At 36.8% G+C, this 18694-nt stretch overlaps 1 protein-coding gene across 3 annotated transcripts; it reads left to right on the plus strand.

Moving 5' to 3' along the window:
* The first annotated feature begins 2778 nt into the window (after nucleotides 1-2778).
* Nucleotides 2779-17605, plus strand: LOC112524556 (3-phosphoinositide-dependent protein kinase 2-like). 3 transcript variants are annotated; one of them, XM_025134426.1, is made up of 12 exons: nucleotides 2804-3045; nucleotides 3287-3418; nucleotides 12348-12528; nucleotides 12673-12725; nucleotides 13142-13243; nucleotides 13640-13748; nucleotides 13827-13905; nucleotides 15203-15368; nucleotides 15560-15694; nucleotides 16127-16290; nucleotides 17023-17245; nucleotides 17367-17605. In XM_025134426.1, exons 1-12 carry the CDS (start codon nucleotides 3028-3030, stop codon nucleotides 17448-17450), a joined length of 1446 nt encoding a protein of 481 aa, XP_024990194.1. In that variant the 5' UTR covers nucleotides 2804-3027; the 3' UTR covers nucleotides 17451-17605. The 3 variants fall into 3 exon arrangements, with proteins under 3 accessions (XP_024990193.1, XP_024990194.1, XP_024990195.1); XM_025134425.1 differs by having other exon boundaries at nucleotides 2779-3418; XM_025134427.1 differs by lacking the exons at nucleotides 2804-3045; nucleotides 3287-3418 and adding an exon at nucleotides 9795-11028.
* The last annotated feature ends 1089 nt before the right edge of the window (nucleotides 17606-18694 follow it).

Below are 18694 nucleotides of genomic sequence, written 5' to 3' on the forward strand. Positions count from 1 at the left end.
TGTTCATGTTCGTTCATTTATTAAATAAACGAACATAAACGAACTTCCCGCCGAACGGTTCGCTGAACGTTCGGTTCGTTTACAGCCCTACATGGGACATGACATGACAGGACGGGAAAAACTCATTGTCCCACGTTTGGCGCGACATGAGACAGGACAATAACTCATTGTCCCACGTTTTGTGCAACATGGGAAAGGGACAAGGTGGAACATCGTGGGACAAAAAATGTTTCCTCTTGTTCAACCAAAATAGATGGAACAAGATGGAATAAGAATGAGATAGAAACTAAAATATTACTAATTAACCCTTGATTGATATATAACTTTAACATGATATTTGTTTTAGTGCTCACTACCGCTAGTTGCGGTAGCCACCACCGATAGCCACCGTTGACCACCTCCACCTCCTTCACAACCACCATTGATCACCACCACCTCCACAACCACCATCGGTCACCGAACACCACCGTCCATCACAACTACCACCATTGGCCATCTCCATCTTCTCTTCTACTACAACAACCTCCTTCACTACTTTCACAACCATCACCACTACCACCCGTTAAGCATTAAAAATCAATACAATTCATATTTTCACACGAAAAAAACAACTATGTTGGTTGGTATGCAAAATCTTGGTGCTCTCATAAACATAACCACTTTCAAAGTGAGGTTCGTTCCTTTTCTTAAATTTACTTTGTGTTTCTTCAAAGTTCTCTCTCTCTCTCTCTCTCTCTCTATATATATATATATATATAATGTTATATGTAGTTAAACTCAACATAGAATCTCTTTGGACAATATATATACACACACACATATATATATATATATATATATATATGTATATACATATGTATATATAGAGTTTGTTTCAAATACAAACCGTCACATTTGTACAACCAATGCAACCCAATAAATTGATATATTTATGGAAACGATGAAAGTTCATTTATTATGATTTGAATATTTATGGAAGATAAATATGGTTCATTAATTATGATCAATACTTTATATTAGGAAACAATCAAAACTTCTATGAAATCACATATTAATTAAATGAAATGGACGGTTGAGATTGAGTTGTATTGGTTGCACAAATGTCAAGGGTTGTATAATAACCAACCCCTCTCTCTCTCTCTCTCTCTATATATATATATATATATATATATATACCTGGGATCATGTGAAACCAAGGGTTTTTCGTGAGATTCGTAAAACCAATTCTCAACCCTTGGATTAGATCTACAATTTGAACATTCATAATTACAAAATTGCCACGAGACTTCTCAATAATCATAAAATTGTCACCGTACAACTTTAGACCATTAAATTATTAGCTTATAAAGTTGATCAATGAACATAAATTTTTCTTACAGGTCTCACGAAAAATCTTTGGTCTCACGTGAACCCAACCCCCCTCTCTCTCTTTATATATATATATATATATATATATATATATAAGCTTGTTGGAGTACATATATACAAAAGGTAACAAAAAGATAAGTTTTTGATCTTCTCAAAACAAACAAATTAACCGTTTCTCATAATTCTTTATACCAAAATTGATATAAACATCTTAATTGATTCCTATACCATGACAGAGTGAGCGAATGAATTCATCATCATGAGTAATTTGTACATAAAAAATAGTTTAGTTGATATAATGTATATAGTATTTTAAGGGTTGTTTAGTAGATATTGAATGATTTGGTGCAGAATGATTAAGATATGTTGTATAATTTGATGCAAAATAATTAAAATATGATATATAATTTGGTACAGAATAAAAGATAACCGTTTGGTAAGTATCTTAATGGACAATATGAGGCATACTTGCATAACTTTGATGCAAATTCATTTAAGCACAAGAAGTGCATCTTACATGATACCAAACATCACTAATATTTTCAAAAAATATGTATTTTTTGAAAAAAAAAAGAATTATTATTTCTTTTACCAAAAAATATTTTTTTTAAACAAATATATTTAAAAAAAATTATTTGACATATAGATATATTAAATTATTTAGATTTTTTAAAATTATTCATTAGTATAAAAATATTAAAAGAAATTGTAGATCATAATTTATCTTGTTAACATCTTAAAAAGAACTTAAAAAATATGTATTTTTTGGAACAAAACAAAATAAAAAATGTTATATTTTTTACAAACGAAATAGTTATTTCGAAAATAATATATTATATTTATTTAAGAAGTATTTTACTATAAAATATTTAATTTACGTTCAATTTAATAAAAAAAGTTAATTTTTTTAAAAATGTAGCGATGAAAAATCAAACTGATTAATAATAATTTAAAAATAGGTTTTTATTTTTATCTTTTTATTTTAGCCATATCATCAAAATAATATATCATCTACATCACCTTTTTAAAACTAACCAAGCAAAAAAAAAAGTAAATAAATTAACCGATTTAAAAGATAACAAATTATTCATTGCTATAATAAGTAAATTTTTGAAAGTATGATATCCCTAATAAAAAAAAGTTATTTATATCTTAAAAAAAATCTGTTGGATGCTTTGGCAAAATCAAATGGTTTTAGATTAAAAGCATTTTAAAGAAAAAGAAATAAAAAATAGAAAAAGGAAAGAAGAGCTCTAGATTTGCATTTCCAATGTGTAAATATTGATGCTTTTTAGGCATCCAACCAAGTAACACGTGTCCCTCTCAAACCTCTCTGCTTTCTCACTCTAACTTTGTTCCCTCCATCACTCCCCCCTTTGCAGATCAAATTATTCACAAAAAACCAAATAAGTGATGGAAAATTGAATGATAAAACGATAAAAAAGTTCCCCATCATTTCCGCAGGATGCCTCTTTCTCTTCTTCAATTCCCAATTTTTCCTTTCTAGGGTTTTGAATGCATCAGAATTACTTTCATTCGATTCATGTTTAATTACTTTATTTGGGTTGTTTCAATTGATGCTTTCTGGCTTTGTTTGATTGGGTTCAGATGGAAAACCGAGATGGGGGTCTGATCTGATGATTTGTGGCTTCGTATGATATGCTCTGTTATTCAAAGGTCTGTATCTTATCCTTTCGTTGGAGGCCGTATAATACACTCTATTTCCGAGGTTTGTAGAGGAAGAAACGAGCAATTGTCTTTACAGAGAGAATTGTACACTCACATTTAGCACACGAAGTTTTCGTATGGGTGGGTTTGATTTTCTAGGGTTAGATTTTGGGGGGAATTCAGGAGAGAAATGATGGCAATGGTTGGGGGTGGAATGGAGAAGGATATTGAGTCCAAGTTAAATATTCAGGAGAATTCAGCCAACCATGGGGACACCGATGGTCAGAAACCTAAAAGCTTTAAATTTAGGGCACCACAAGAGAATTTCACCATCCAGGATTTCGAAATGGGGAAGATCTATGGTGTTGGTTCTTACTCAAAGGTTCAATTCTGTTTATTTTAATGATAATTGTTATATTTGATTTGAATTATCATATGGTCATTTCAATGATAGTTGAACTATCATGTTCCTTATATGCTAAGTTTATTTATTGGCCAATGCTTGCATCAATTTATGGTAATTTTGTTGTTTCATTGGAGTTTTGTTTATACCCTTTTTTGTATCTATGTATCTTCTATTCTGATGCTTTTGTTTTGGTCTTTTCTTACAATCAATCTTGTTGCATATTTGGTTGTTTTGGAATTTGTGTATATAAACATTGCAATTTGAAGCCTTCAAAATATTAGAGGTCTGTTATTATTGTGCACAAGGAAATGGAACCTCGACATTTAATTATTATGATCTTATGATGACACTTGAAAACAAGGATGCTGACACGAATTCAGAATTGTCAAGCAATTCCTTCCCTAGTTTCGTATTTCATTCTCAAATCAATTTGAATCTTCATCATTGGTCCGACCTGCCTTGACCTTCCGTTGTTCTGCTGTTTCTACTGACAATGGAAACACGTTCTCAACAAAACCGATTGGAGCAACATGAAGAGCAAATCCAACGATTACAAGCTGATGTGGTGGAAATTAAAGCTGCAGTGAAGGCTCTGGATAGCGATCGTGAGGAGTCCGCTGAGTTTCGTAAGGTGGTTTTAGCCTGGATGAAACAACAGGGCAAACCTCTTAGTTCTGACCTCGGTTCACAATCGGGTATTACTGGTACGTCTCCAATTCTGGTCACTCCGTCTGCTGCGAATTTCAACCCGTCTGGTAATGGTGAACTACCGCCGCCTTCAACCCCAGGTTCATCTGAATCCTTGCCCTAGGCTGTGAAGAAGTTCAAACTCCCCGAGTTTTATGGATTCTATCCTCAAGGATGGATCGAGAAGGCAACCCTATATTTCAACATTAATGGTACTCCTCCTACCCTTCGTATTCATTTAGCACAATTGAGTATGATGGGTGTAGCACAACATTGGTTCACCATTGTTAAACAAATTTACGATTCTCTTACGTGGGAACAGTTGCAATGCGAATTGCTCCAATGTTTTAGTAGTCTGGAAATACATAATCCGTTTGGACAGCTTGCTACAATTAAACAATCGAATTCCATCTATGATTACATCGATGACTTTGAATATTTGTAATCCCTAGTCCTTAAATTACCTGAATTGCAAGCTTTAGGATATTTTATTGTTGGATTACGGGATGACATCAAACGTTGGGTCCGTCTCCATCGACCTTCATCTCGCTTAGACGCTATGTACTTGGCCAAAGACATAGAAGCAATGCTTCGTCCTTCTTCGATTAACCTCTCCTAGTCCAGATTTCGCTATCAGCATGGAGGTGGGCCTGGGGGTGTTTTTCAGAATGATAGGCGGCCTCTTTTGTTGGGCCAAATGGATCAGAAAGGACCCATAATACCTAAACCCAGTGATAAGCCTCCCTTGTTTCGGGGAGATTCCAACCGCTCCTTGCCTTTCACACGGGGAATTTGCGCCACTTATTAATCACGATCGTGGAATCCGTACTCTCACACGCATTGAATGGGAGGAACGTCGGAAAAAAGGGTTATGTTTCCGTTGTTGTTAGGAGATGACGAATCTGGGGAAGATATGGGCGAAAATTGTTATATGGATACAACCGCTGAGCAGGTTGTTCTTGATAAAGAAACCACTCCTACAGGTCTGTGTACGGCTTTGGAGTTCCTTGGAGCCACATCAGATTCGTCTTTGGGGGGTAAGACGTTGAAGTTTGAAGGGGCTATATTGGATATTCCGGTGGTAATTTTGGTAGATAGCGGGGTTACCCAAAATTTTATTTCACGAAAAATGGTTTCCTCTTTGGGCATATCTTTGACTTTTTCAGTGGCATTAATATTTAGCTTGGAGATGGTCATAAAGTCTTTATTAATCAACATTGTGTTAATTTAAGGGTGTTAGCTGGTGGCTGCGAATTTGTTCTGGATGCTTTGGTATTTGATATGGGACATTTGGATATGGTATTAGGCATGGAGTGGCTCAAAACACTTGGTGATGTCGTTCACAATTAGGACAAATCTTCTATGCGGTTTATATTTTCATGGAGTTTCTGTTCATCTTCGCGGGTTGGACAAATCTCAAAACTCTCAAGCATCTCTTCACAGTTGGTTATCCATAACTGGTAACTCTCTTCTCTCTTGTTCTTCCCTGTTGCTCGCTGAAACAAATAAAGAGTTGGTTCTCACCTCACACCAAGACCAAGAATTACAGTTTATGTTTGACCGATTTTCGGATGTTTTTTGTGACCCATCGGGGCAGCCACCTTCTCATCCTCATGATCACGCTATTTCATTGATTGCTTCACATGAACCAATTTGCGTTTGCCTGTATCGTTATCCTCAAATTCAAAAAACAAAGATTGAAAAGCAAGTTCGGGAACTCCTTTCTCATGGTATGATTCGACCAAGTAAAAGTGCTTTCTCTAGTCCCGTGATATTGGTAAGAAAGAAAGATCAGACATGGCGTATGTGCGTGGATTATAGAACCCTTAATAAGGCCACGGTACCGGATAAATTTCCGATTCCAATGGTGGAGGAACTCATTGATGAGTTACACGGTGCTCGTTTTTTCTCTAAATTGGATTTAAAGTCTGGCTATAATTAAATTAGAATGCAACCGGATAACATTGAGAACACTGCGTTTCGAACGCATGACGGACATTATGAGTATCTGGTAATGTCTTTTGGCCTTACCAATGCTCCGGCGACCTTTCAAGCAGTGATGAATTATGTGTTTCGCCCTTTTCTACGCAAAAATGTGGTGGTTTTCCTTGATGATATATTGATTTATTGTCCTTCTTGGTCTGAACATGTGAAGGATTTGGAGAGTGCTTTGGATGTCCTTTTGAAAAACCATTTTGTTGTTAACCGCAAAAAGTGTTCATCTGGCCAAGTTTCCGTTGATTACTTGGGGTCATATTATTAATGGTGATGGGGTAGCCATGGATCCTAAGAAAATCGAGGTTGTTTTGGCGTGGCCAGTTCCGAAACAGATTAAAGGTTTAAGGGGATTTTTGGGTCTTACCGGATATTATCGGAATTTCATCAGGCATCATGGGAGTATCGCCAAACCACTTACGGACTTGACAAAAAAAGATGTTTTTCATTGGAATTCTGAAGCTCAACATGCTTTTAAAGTTTTGAAAGAAGTCATGGTTACCGCTCCTCTCTTAGCATACCGGATTTTCAAATTCCTTTTGTGGTCGAATGTGATGCATCTGGTCGTGGCATAGGGGCTGTTTTGATGCAACATAACCGTCCAATTGCGTATTTTAGTAAAGCTCTTGGTGAGCGAAACTCGGCATATGAGAGAGAAATCATGGCGTTGGTGCTCTCGGTACAACATTGGCGTTCTTATTTGTTGGGCACTAGATTTATCGTTTACACCAACCAGAAAAGCCTAAAATTCTTGTTACAACAACGTATTACTACACCGGATCAACAAAATAGGGTGGCGAAATTATTGGGGTACAACTTTGACATTTGCTATAAACCCAGACGCGAGAATCGGGGAGCTGATGCTTTATCTTGTCGGGCCGAAGATGGAGAATTCACATCAGCCATTTCGGAACCAATTTGGCTTTAGGGAGCCCAACTCTTAGAGGAAATTCATTCTGATGTGGAAATCCAAAAGTTAACTAAGGAATGTTTGGATAATCAAGCTCTTCACCCCTGTTATGTTGTTCGTCACAGTGTCCTTTATTATAAGGATCGGTTAGTTATTCCGAAAAACTCAATTTATTCCAGTATTGTTGAAGGAGTTTCATCAATCCGCTTCGGGAGGTCATTTGGGGTACTATCGAACTTATCGCCGATTGGCAGTTAAAGCTTGTGACGTGTGCCAACTTTGCAAAGCTAGTTCGGTTTCTCCCAGGGGTCTCTTACAATCATTGGATATTCCTGATGCCATTTGGGAACATCTTTCTATGGATTACATCCTGGGCTTACCAAAGTCGAGAGGGTTTGACGCCACATTAGTGGTGGTGGACAGACTTTCTAAGTATAGTCACTTCATCTTGCTTAAACATCCTATACGGCTAAATTGGTGGCTGAAATTTTTGTCCATGAGGTGATTTGCCACCATGGAATACCAAAATCTATTGCTAGTGACAGAGATCCTTTATTCCTTAGTCGTTTTTGGGAAGAGATATTTCGTTCTCAAGGGACTCAACCACATGTGAGTTCATCCTATCATCCGGAGTCGATGGCCAAACAGAAGTTATTAATCGTTGTTTGGAGACTTATTTACGGTGCTTCGCAGTGGATCAACCTCGTTCTTCGTCTTTGCGGTTACCATGGGTTGAGTTTTGGTATAATTCAACGTTTCACGGATCTACTGGAAAGTCTCCCTTTGAAGTAGTCTATGGTCGCAAACCTCCTACAATTATTCAGTTTGTTCCGGGTGAGGTTCAAGTGCAACTGTGCAAGCAGTGGTGCAAGAACTGTAAGACCGTGATGAAGCTTTGTGACAACTCAAGGTCCATTTATTACGAGCACAAAGTGCAATGAAGAGCAAACGGATAAAAAGCGAAGAGATGTTAACTTTCAGATTGGCGAATGGGTTTATGTGGAATTAAACCCTCTAGACAGATGACCGTAGCCCAGCGGATTCATAAAAAATTGACTGCTCGTTTCTTTGGTCCTTTTAAGGTGTTGGATAAAATTGGACTGGTTGCTTATAAGTTAGACCTTCCCCCATCATCCAAAGTGCATCCGATATTCCATGTCCCATTGTTAAAAAAAGCGGTGAGGTCCTCCACCGAACAAGTTTTGCCACCTGAGCTAGAGTTAAATTCAACTGATATGGTGTTTCCAGTCGCTATTCTTGCTACCCGGGTGGTTAATAATCATAATGAGCAGGTGTGGCAATGGTTGGTTCAATGGGAAGGGAGTACGAGTGAAGAGGCCACTTGGGAAGATGTTGTAACAATTCAGAGCCAATTTCCAGAAGCAAGTCTTGAGGACAAGACTTTTTTGGATGGCGGGAGTAATGATACGAATTCAAAATTGCTTGTCCAAAATATGCCTAAACCAAAAGTGCTAAAAGTTTATTCTAGAAGAATAAAAGGGGCAAATCAGGAAAGTGGCTAAATAAAAGCAGTTAGAGGGGAGAGAGAGAGGGGAAATAAAAAGGGAGGAGAGTGTTTGTGGTGTGTCGAGATATATCTTTTCATTGTAATGGCTCTTAGCAATTTTGCTCTGAGAGAGGGAGATTCCCTGGTTGTTCTTTGTCATTCCTTTCATTAGTTCAATTCAATCAAGCAATTATTTCCCTAGTTTCGTATTTCATCCTCAAATCAATTTGAGTCTTCATCAGATTCCCATCGGGACTTGCTCCTATAACCTAGATAATTGAGTTTGAATATCACACTTGTGTATTGCTTTGTGGATGACCAAAGGTACATAGCTGGTGGGCGGCAAAAATTTCATCCCCAAGTGCGAAGACTATATAGTTCATCAAACTTGTAGGATTAAAGATCGAAAAAATGCTCATGCTATTAATGCAAGAATCTAAATGCAAAACAAGGATTAGATATTGGCATTTGGTCACCCATAACATCTGAAATATTTCTAAGAAGGATGGAACACAATGTTGTGTGATAGTGTCTACTTAAAGAAAGAGATGATAAATGGGGGATTTAATTTACTATGTTGTTAATGCAAAGTTGTGAGACTAAGAGAGAAGGTTTGTAACCATTTCTTGCAGGATCTGACTTCACTTTTGACATTCTTTAATATCATAGATAGGATTATGAAACAGAAGAAACTGTGAAAGGTCAAGAATTTCTTTTGGAATAGTCAAAATGAATATAATTGGGGGAAACACTACAAGCTATGACATTACAAACATGATCTCAAACAAATAGCTGAATTATTAAGCTCATACATGTGAATCCAGTTGTAGCTTGAGAGTGCAAGCATGAAGCTGACGAGTTGGTGGCATCAACTAGGATTTACTATTTTCAAGAGCTTTCGTATCTCTATTTTGAAAAACTAAATCTCTAAAACTTAATCTCCACAATTGACTATATACAAGACTACAACGCTGTAAACTGAGCCGTTTACCAAATGCTTACCCAGGTAAGCGCTTACCAAGTCATATAACCTTATCGGATGAATATGACAAGGACCAAGAATCTTACCCGGTAAAAGCGAAGGCAAGGACCGAGAGTCTTACCCGGTACGTGAGGGCGACGACTCTTACCACAGTTAGCGCTTACTGGGTAAATTGTTGCATATGATACCGTTTTGTTGGACTAAAATCTTACTCGGTAAGTAAGTGATAGTGTTGAATTTTACCGGTAACCGCTTACCCGGGTAAGCGTTTGGTAAACGGCCCCCTCCAGGTCCGAAGGGATCCAGTGCCCATCTACCGACTCCTCCCGGTACTCTACTTCCTCAATCAAGACCATAGGAAATAGGAGACGAGAAGTTTTGAGAACATCCACAAGATAAACACTAAAGCAGGTTCGAGCATATGGGAAAGGAGAAGAATGATTTGTTTGGCAACTTGGCAAGACACTTTGGAAGCTAGACGATGTTTCCTCGTGTTGCAAGTGGACTCATTTGGAAAGGTTATCATGCGCCATCACAAAGAGAAGCACTGTTTGCACTTAAACTACTTCACTTTACTAAGAACTCAATTCAATCAATACAAAGGAGGTGGTAAGAAGAATTGGGAGGAAGAAGACTTCTTTTGTACTTGATTTATTATTTGAAATGAGGATGTGAAGGCTATTAATGGTGTTTTTGAGTTTCCCTAATGGAAGGACACAATGCCTCGTTGTATATTATAAATTGACAGACAACTCCTCGCCAAAGTTGTTACAATCTATACTAATTTTCCTGAACTAATTTTTTTCTTCTTTAGAATACCAAGCCAATACCAAAGGGGGCTTAGCCTAGTAATCAATATCAGGTTCCTTGTAACACTCTAGTTTCTTTATTTGCTAAATCTCAAATTTTAAGCCTTAAATACAAGATCTTATAAGTAATTAAGTACTCTTAAAAGAGTCCAACAGCTGTAGCATTTATTAAACCATCATATTTATAAGGCAAGTAGCTTACAAGTAGCTTACAACGCAAAGCATGAGAAATCAAACATGAAGTGATGAGTTGTAAGGGCTGGAAGTATGTGTTGGCAAGCTATTTGATGACTAAGCAAGTCTACTAAGCATGATAAAGCAAGCTAGTTATGAGTTGTCAAGGCTAGAAGCATGTGTTCCGAAAAATCATGATGACAAGCAAGAGCTAGAAGCTTGACAAACTAAAGCTAGAAGCATGACGTGTCAAGATTCCTTTACATGAAGCATGACGTGTCAAGATTCCTTTACATGAAGCATGATATGTCAAGATTCTCTTATCTTAAAATTGAGGTGTTAGACTCTCATAAGAGTACAATTATTGGGAGCAAGAAGAACAAATAGCTAATGCAATGAATTTACCTATAAATAGGGGTTGAAGCGTTACTGTTAGCTCCATATTAAAAGTAAGAAATCTCTCTCTTTATACATAATCAAGCTTGAAGAAAGGAATTAAGGGAAAAGCTAGGCACAATCAAGGTGAGTACTGATGAGATTTATGAGGTACATACATGCTACATAAAAGTATGTTATGCATTACAAGATATTTTGGCATGTTTGCTTTACATGAAAATATTATACAAGAGATGCATGATGACATGTTTTGAAAGGCATGGAAGTTTTTACATGTTATGTATGACCATAAATATCCAACATACGGGGTATTACAAGAAGGGACGTCTTGCAAACGGACCTTATGGGGCAGCTTTTATAGACCCGGGGGTTAGCAAACCTCAAGACAAGTATGGTATACTTACATGTTTCAAGTGAGATCTCAAAAGAATGTTTATGCATGATAAAACGATTATTTTGTGCATAATCAAGAGTTTTAGTGAATTACTATTCATAAAATGCTAAGCATCATGAAAATTGTTTATTCATGAAACGATAACTACTCACTAAGCTTTTAGCTTACGTATCTCATGTATGTATCTTAGGGAAGGAGTAAAGAAGGATAGCATGAAGAAGTATTGTTCTAATCAGTAGCAAAATTTTGTTGTATTATAAAGCTATTGAGTTACGTTTCCGCTAGTGTTTGAACTCTGTTGTAATCATAAAGCTAAGTTCTATAAATAAAGTTAAATTTCAAGTTCATATACAAGACTTAGTAGTATCAATAAGAAGGTAACGGCACCTGAAGTAGGAATTGGGGCGTTACATTCCTAATGGCTAGTTCATTATGCATAAAGTGACTGGTACCATTTGACCATATTCCAGAGTGTAGATCTTTTAACTGCTGTTAATCAACACATGATATGGTGGATGAACTAAGAAGTACCATATGTTGATATGCATACAATACTCATTTTAAGCGTCCTTGAGGTGTCTCCAAAGGGAGCTGTAAGCTGCTAGCATGAAGCGTAATAAGACTAGTTCTGTTTGTCATCAATCAAGAAAAGAAACATAATGCTTCGAGCCAATGTGGGACAGATTAAATAGTTAGAAACAAGCTTCAAGCAACGTGGAGCAGAAACGGACATATAAGAGGAGTATTTCAAGCATGTGTTATTACATATTCACTATTAGCTATACTCCGAAAACACAAAATGGAATTTGATTTCACTGGTTTTCTTTGGTGCATAAAATGGTTAGTTATTTCAGTCCAAATTACACAACTAATTCTGTTCCTTTCGCTTTCTGTTTATTCTTTTCACCTAATTTGTTAATTTTCGTTTTTGTCCTTGCCTTCAAAATCAACCTCCTTATATATCGGCTTATATGAAATATGATTGTTTGCTTCTTCTTGGAAATTAATTACAGCGTGCTTCTTGCTTATATTTAAAATTTGTTGTTGTCAGGTTGTGAGAGCAAGAAAGAAAGACACTGGAAAAGTGTATGCCTTAAAGATCATGGATAAAAAATTCATAACAAAAGAAAAGAAAACTGCTTACGTGAAGTTAGAGAGGATTGTATTGGATCAGCTGGATCATCCTGGAATTGTGCAACTTCATTTTACATTCCAAGACACTTTTTCACTATGTAAGCACATCATGTCACAGTTTTAAATTTCGTTAAGTTTTCTAATAACCTTAAATCCTCTTTGGTTTATATGTTTATGTTTCGAATTTTTTGTCTTTTGATGATTAATGTACATATATTCGCATGCATTGATTTACATCGAAGACATGGCGCTTGAGTCTTGTGAAGGTGGAGAACTTTTTGATCAAATAACCAGGGTAAGTGAATTATTAGTAATTGAATATATGTCATTATTGCTGTATAAAATATTTTCTAACCTAAATTTAGTGTCAATAGCATTCGTCCGGTCATTAACTTTTCTGTTTCCATGACCCAAACTAATATTGGATGCACTAAAAGTGTGTTTTGTCCAAGCCAAATGGTTGGAAATGGTATAGAAGTTGCGTATACATAACTATGTCATCATAACGGGATGAACTTTAGGGGCTTGTTCTTCTTTTGATCCTAATAATATTCAGTCAGCATAAACTCACAAGTCACAATCTTTAATGTACTCCCTGCTTTACTATACATGCTAAATTAGACCACAGTTCATCAACGTCATTATGTTCCTTTGTTTTGTATCGTGTTTGGTTGTAAGATGATTAATATATCTATTGAATTGGTTTTACAGAAAGGTCGTTTGACGGAGGATGAAGCTCGCTTTTATGCAGCTGAAGTTGTAGATGCTCTTGAATACATACATAATTTGGGTTTGATACATCGAGACATTAAGGTGATAATCACGCCCACAAAATAATGATTGCGTTAAATAAAAAAGAGAACATGTTATTTATGTGATTTAGCTATTGGCCTACGTCCATGATGTCATTAGGGTATTTTCTATATTTCGTGAACTCTTTAGTGCATATATGGAAGGAACGTTTCCTCAATTATAAGAAGAAAACAGACGAAGGGTAAGACATGGAAACTGTCATCCTAAACCCCATAATTGTTGTAACCTTTTTCTTAGCCAGGGGATGATGCCCCTGGACCCCCACCTTGCAAGCAGGTGGTGCCACCCCTTGCCAACTCACCACAGAGTTGGATGTGTGAAGTTGTGAACTGGTTTAAAGTCCAAATCAGACTCCATATCCGACAATAACTATCGCTGACAGCATGTTGATGACAGCCAGAGAACCTGCTTCTTACGTCAGAAGGACATATTAAAATTGCTGATTTTGGAAGCGTAAAGCCCATGCAAGATAGCCGGATAACGGTCCTTCCAAATGCAGCATCAGGTGTGTTCTCAATCGTTTTTTAGGTGTTTTTAACCCCCATAACTGTGAGTTAAATCATGGCGTATTCTTCTTCTCCAGATGACAAGGCCTGCACGTTTGTTGGAACGGCTGCATACGTTCCTCCAGAAGTATTAAATTCTTCTCCTGCAACTATTGGGTGAGTATTGTTCTTTTCCCCATTGAACGAGTGTTTAAATTCAAATATTCAGCTATAAATAGTTCTCTTCGTACATCTTTTTTTTTAGCTAACAACATTTCTAACCATCATACTCCGTAACACACAAAAAAATGAAGGAAAACTGTAGTTTTCAAAATGCATCAAAAAATGGACTATTACTTGACGGAGATTAACACATTTATGAACCAGAACTGACAAAGTGAACCGAATTCAGCCCAAATAGCAAAAATGCTATAGTTACTAAGAATAGCAATAACTAACAAGCACGTAGACAAGATCTACTAATGAATAGTTTGCAAAGTGACATCCGATTATGCTATTTTTTGCCTTCTACTGATCTACAGTTTACTATTGCTACTTCATCATCATCATTATTCTGTCCCACAATAGATGTCTACTATGAAAAAGGCATATTGTTTTAGAAGTACGTAGTTATGCCACTTTTTAATTAACTAACTGACAATGTTATCCTTAATAATTGAGGGAGTAATGAATTTTTCCATCTCATAATTAAGGCTGGAATTGGTAAGTAGACACTTACTTTGAAACAAACTAAATCTGTCCCAAAATAAATGTCCACAATAGAAATGGCACACAGTTTTAGACATGCATAATAATTACACTTTTTAGTTAACCAAATGACAACTTTACCCTTAATTAATTTATCTCTCTTCCCAACTCTTAAATATTTATGCATTAATCAAGGGTAGATTTGAGAATTTAGTTATCTATTTGTGAAACTAGACACTTATATTGGGACAAACATAAATAGAAATGTGCCACTTAGGGGCCGTTTACCTAAACACTTACCCGGTAAGCACTTACCGGTAAAATTCAACACTATCGCTTACTTACCGGGCAAGATTTTATTCACTAAAACGCATCGTATGCAACAATTTATCCCGGTAAGTGCTAACCATGGTAAGAGTCCTCGTCCTCACTTACCGGGTAAGACTCTCGATTCTTGCCTTTGCTCTTACCGGGTAAGATTATTAGCCCTTGCCATATTCATCCGGTAAATTAAAGTGACTTGGTAAGCACTTACCCGGGTAAGCGTTTGGTAAACGGTAGTTTGGGACGAAGGGAGTACATTATTACTTTGATATTATTGTTGCTGCTGCTATTATCTTTTTCGATTATAGAAAGTATGGTGGTCAGTTAAGAGCTGCTTGCTATATACGGTAGTTAGAAATGTCATTCATGCTTAATGCATTATTTAACTGTTTTTGTATTGTAGAATGACCTTCTTATGCACTTTCTAAATAATTGTGGGCAGAAATGATCTCTGGGCACTTGGCTGCACCTTGTTTCAGATGCTATCGGGAACTTCTCCATTCAAAGATGCAAGTGAGTGGCTCATTTTTCAACGAATTATAGCCCGAGATGTCAGATTTCCAGATTACTTTTCTGATGATGCCAGAGATCTTATTGATAAATTATTGGTAAGCTAACATATACACTTGTCGAATGCATGAGTTCTGTTTCTTTTGGTCTCTTTTTTAATTTTTAACTTGCCTTTAGGTTGGATAAAAGTGCACATGATTGTTTTTGTCTTTCACGAACATCAGATGCTAAAACTGTTCTTTTTCGATCTTGCCAAAAAGAGTAACTTGAATTGCAAAAAATGACGCAGGATACTGATCCCGCAAAAAGACCCGGTGCAGGACGTGATGGTTATGGCTCGCTCAAGAATCATTCTTTCTTCCGAGGAATTGATTGGCGTGATATAAGGTCACGGAGCCCTCCCAGGCTTGCATTAGAGACGAAGGTATCTGTCTTAAAGCCAATCATTATTAGTAAGCGATAACTTTAAGACACTGCATCATTTTACGGAAACCTTCGGCTATGTAATGACAAATAAAAAAAATACTCTTTTTGTAACCGTGAGCGTCCATCCCAGATTGCGTGCACCCCATGGGACCCTTAAGATAATAGCCATGAAAATCTTCAGTGCCTTTGAGGAGACTCGAACCGGCAAACTGTGTGAGGAGTCCCAGGGCCTAACATTTATTTGTCCATTCGAGCTGACCCTTATGAATTTTGAGGACCACAATGAAAATTATTAATATTTTCTGAACATGAAGGAAAACTTCTATGGTAGGAGGTTTTGCAATTTTTATGGAATATCTTGAATAAGAAAAGGTTGCAATTTTTAATGGGATCGAGGAAATATAATACATACCATCTCAACTTTCTACAGGGTCACACCAGTGGTCACTCGAGTGGGGGTGATGACACTCCAGATTCATCATGGAACCCGACGCATATTGGTGATGCAGGAAATACCATTTCGGATGTCACATCTTCCTCCGACACAGGCCATATAACTAAACTCGCTTCAATAGACTCTTTCGACTCAAGATGGTAATAATTCTTTTATTAAACTTGAGATTCTTACGCATCTAATTTGAACTATTCCAGAATTTTTAGTGTATAGTTGACCTTTGCTTAGGGGGTCTTCATGGAAAAAACCGCTCTACTTTTTGAGACAGAGGTCACGCCTGCATACATCCCACCCCCTTCACCCCACCTCCAGTTGGAACGTGACTTTTTTTTGCACACAACCCTTAGGGCCAGTTTGTTAGCAGCTTAATGAGCTTAACAAGACAACTTATTCGGTCAACTATCAATGACTGTTTGGTAGTGGCTTAATGATATAGAAATTGGCTTATTCAGTAAGCTTCTATGGAGGAGCTTTATGCAGAAAGTCAAGTTTTTTTTTCAAACATGCCGCTCTTAATTAAAAACCGCGTTCCTTCCATCTATGAAAAAACCATCCTAAACAAAAGCCATCTCAATCTATATAAGCAGATTAATCCAAATAAACAACTTTATTCATACAGGACTTAATGAAAAACCAACCAAACAGTCCCTTGGTTGCTGTGAAAAGCAATAGAAACATTAAACTTTTCAAGAATGATCAAATTTTGGGCCAAAAATGCCATTTTCTTGTTACGGCATTTCTACAGTTCGTCCAAGATCTTTGATTATCTGGAAATATAGTATTTCCAAGAACGATAATTTGTTTGGATACCAAGTTTGACTTGCATGAAATGAAGCAATGATCTGTGACCCGACCTTTTAACTTGTCGACAGGCAACAATTTTTGGAGCCAGGTGAATCCATTCTTATGATCTCGATGGTGAAGAAGCTGCAGAAACTATCAAGCAAGAAAGTACAACTGATCCTAACCAACAAACCGAACTTGATATACGTGGACCCTTCAAAGCTAGCCATGAAAGGGAACATGATCTGGTCCGATGATCCCAATGAGCTTAGCGTCCAGGTCACTAGCCCCACAAACTTCAAAATTTGCATCGTGAGTGCTTCATTTTCTGTTTCCTTTTACTCGGGTTTAAGTCGCAGCCTTTGATTCGATACAAAAACGCTCCGTTGGCTTCTTTCTTTGTTTTCTAATTTATTTATGTGTGATGATGCAGCCAAAGAAAGTTATGTCGTTTGAGGATTCAAAACAGAGAGCATATCAGTGGAAAAAGGCAATTGAGGTCCTCCAAAACCGGTGATTTATGTTTGATTTGGTTTGTTACACATTCTTTTCATGTAACATTGATTGATGTTGGACCTTGGGAGTCCCAAAAACAGTTGCATTCTCCTGAGGATTTTGTTTTATTTAACAAAAAATTGATCCAATCTCACAACTGGTCTCTTTACCCTGTTTTGATTTTTCTTTTTTCCCTTTATCGGCGTATTTAGCTGGTTAATTTAGTTGACGTTGATCCCTCTGGCGTGTAGATCAGTTGGTAAAGGGGCAGAACAATTTTGCTCAAATAAACAATTGGTTCAAGTTTGAATCCCTCAACTAACCTAAGCTGCCGAGTCAGCTCTGAAATCCTCATCAACATATAGTTTCATATGGGTAGGTCAGGATTGTTGGGAATCCTTGGAATTCAATTCCATTCCATTTGTAACCAAACATTGGAATGGAATTCGGTTAACGGAATTGACCATTCCAATTCCTTCAGATTCCTGCGGATTCCGACCAACCAAACGCCCCCAAGTGACTGTTAGTGCAAAAAGGTTTGTAACCAGTGAGCCGGCCCACACCAGGCCACTCTGAGAGCATCTCACATCATGGGAGCGGTACATAGCGGTCTATTAGGTGAGGAGGGTGAGTGGCTCAAGTCTTAAGAGTTTAGTGATCATACTGAGCACAATTTCCAAAGGAATTGTAATTGTTTGTGTAAATATACAATTTTATAAACCTATTCAGCCAAACTAATGGACTCGGCTGAACAAACCAGAACCGCTTTATTCATCCAATTTAGTTATTGAGCTGAATTATTAACTTTTTTTCTTTTCAAATAAGGTTTATCGTCGTCTTTTCGTTGAATGTACAAATATTATTTTAATGATGTTATAAAAATAACTTGTCTATCTCTTTCCCCCTCCTTTTTCGGGGCTTCTTGACTTTTTTTGGTGGATATGGTTTGCTTCCATCCGAATGTGTATTTGTCTTGCGTTTTTTGTTTTTTTGCTTGATCTGGAGAGATCTCCCTCCTCCTTATCAAAAAATATATATATAACTTGTCTATAGTTACTTTATACAAGTTTTATCTGTTCTCGAAAATTGAACAAGCGGATGACACTTCGACAATTTTACTGTACTTTATTTGCAAAAACAAAAAGGAAAAGAAAATAACAAATAAGCCACTCAATTATAGTTCAATTATTTGCATCTGTAGTGTCAATGAATGTCTGTATATTCCAAAATATATGCAATAAATAGTATATTTATGTGAAGATTTGG

This window comes from Cynara cardunculus (assembly GCF_001531365.2).
Source record: "Cynara cardunculus var. scolymus isolate 2C chromosome LG 13, CcrdV1, whole genome shotgun sequence".
Classification (NCBI taxonomy): Eukaryota; Viridiplantae; Streptophyta; class Magnoliopsida; order Asterales; family Asteraceae; genus Cynara; species Cynara cardunculus.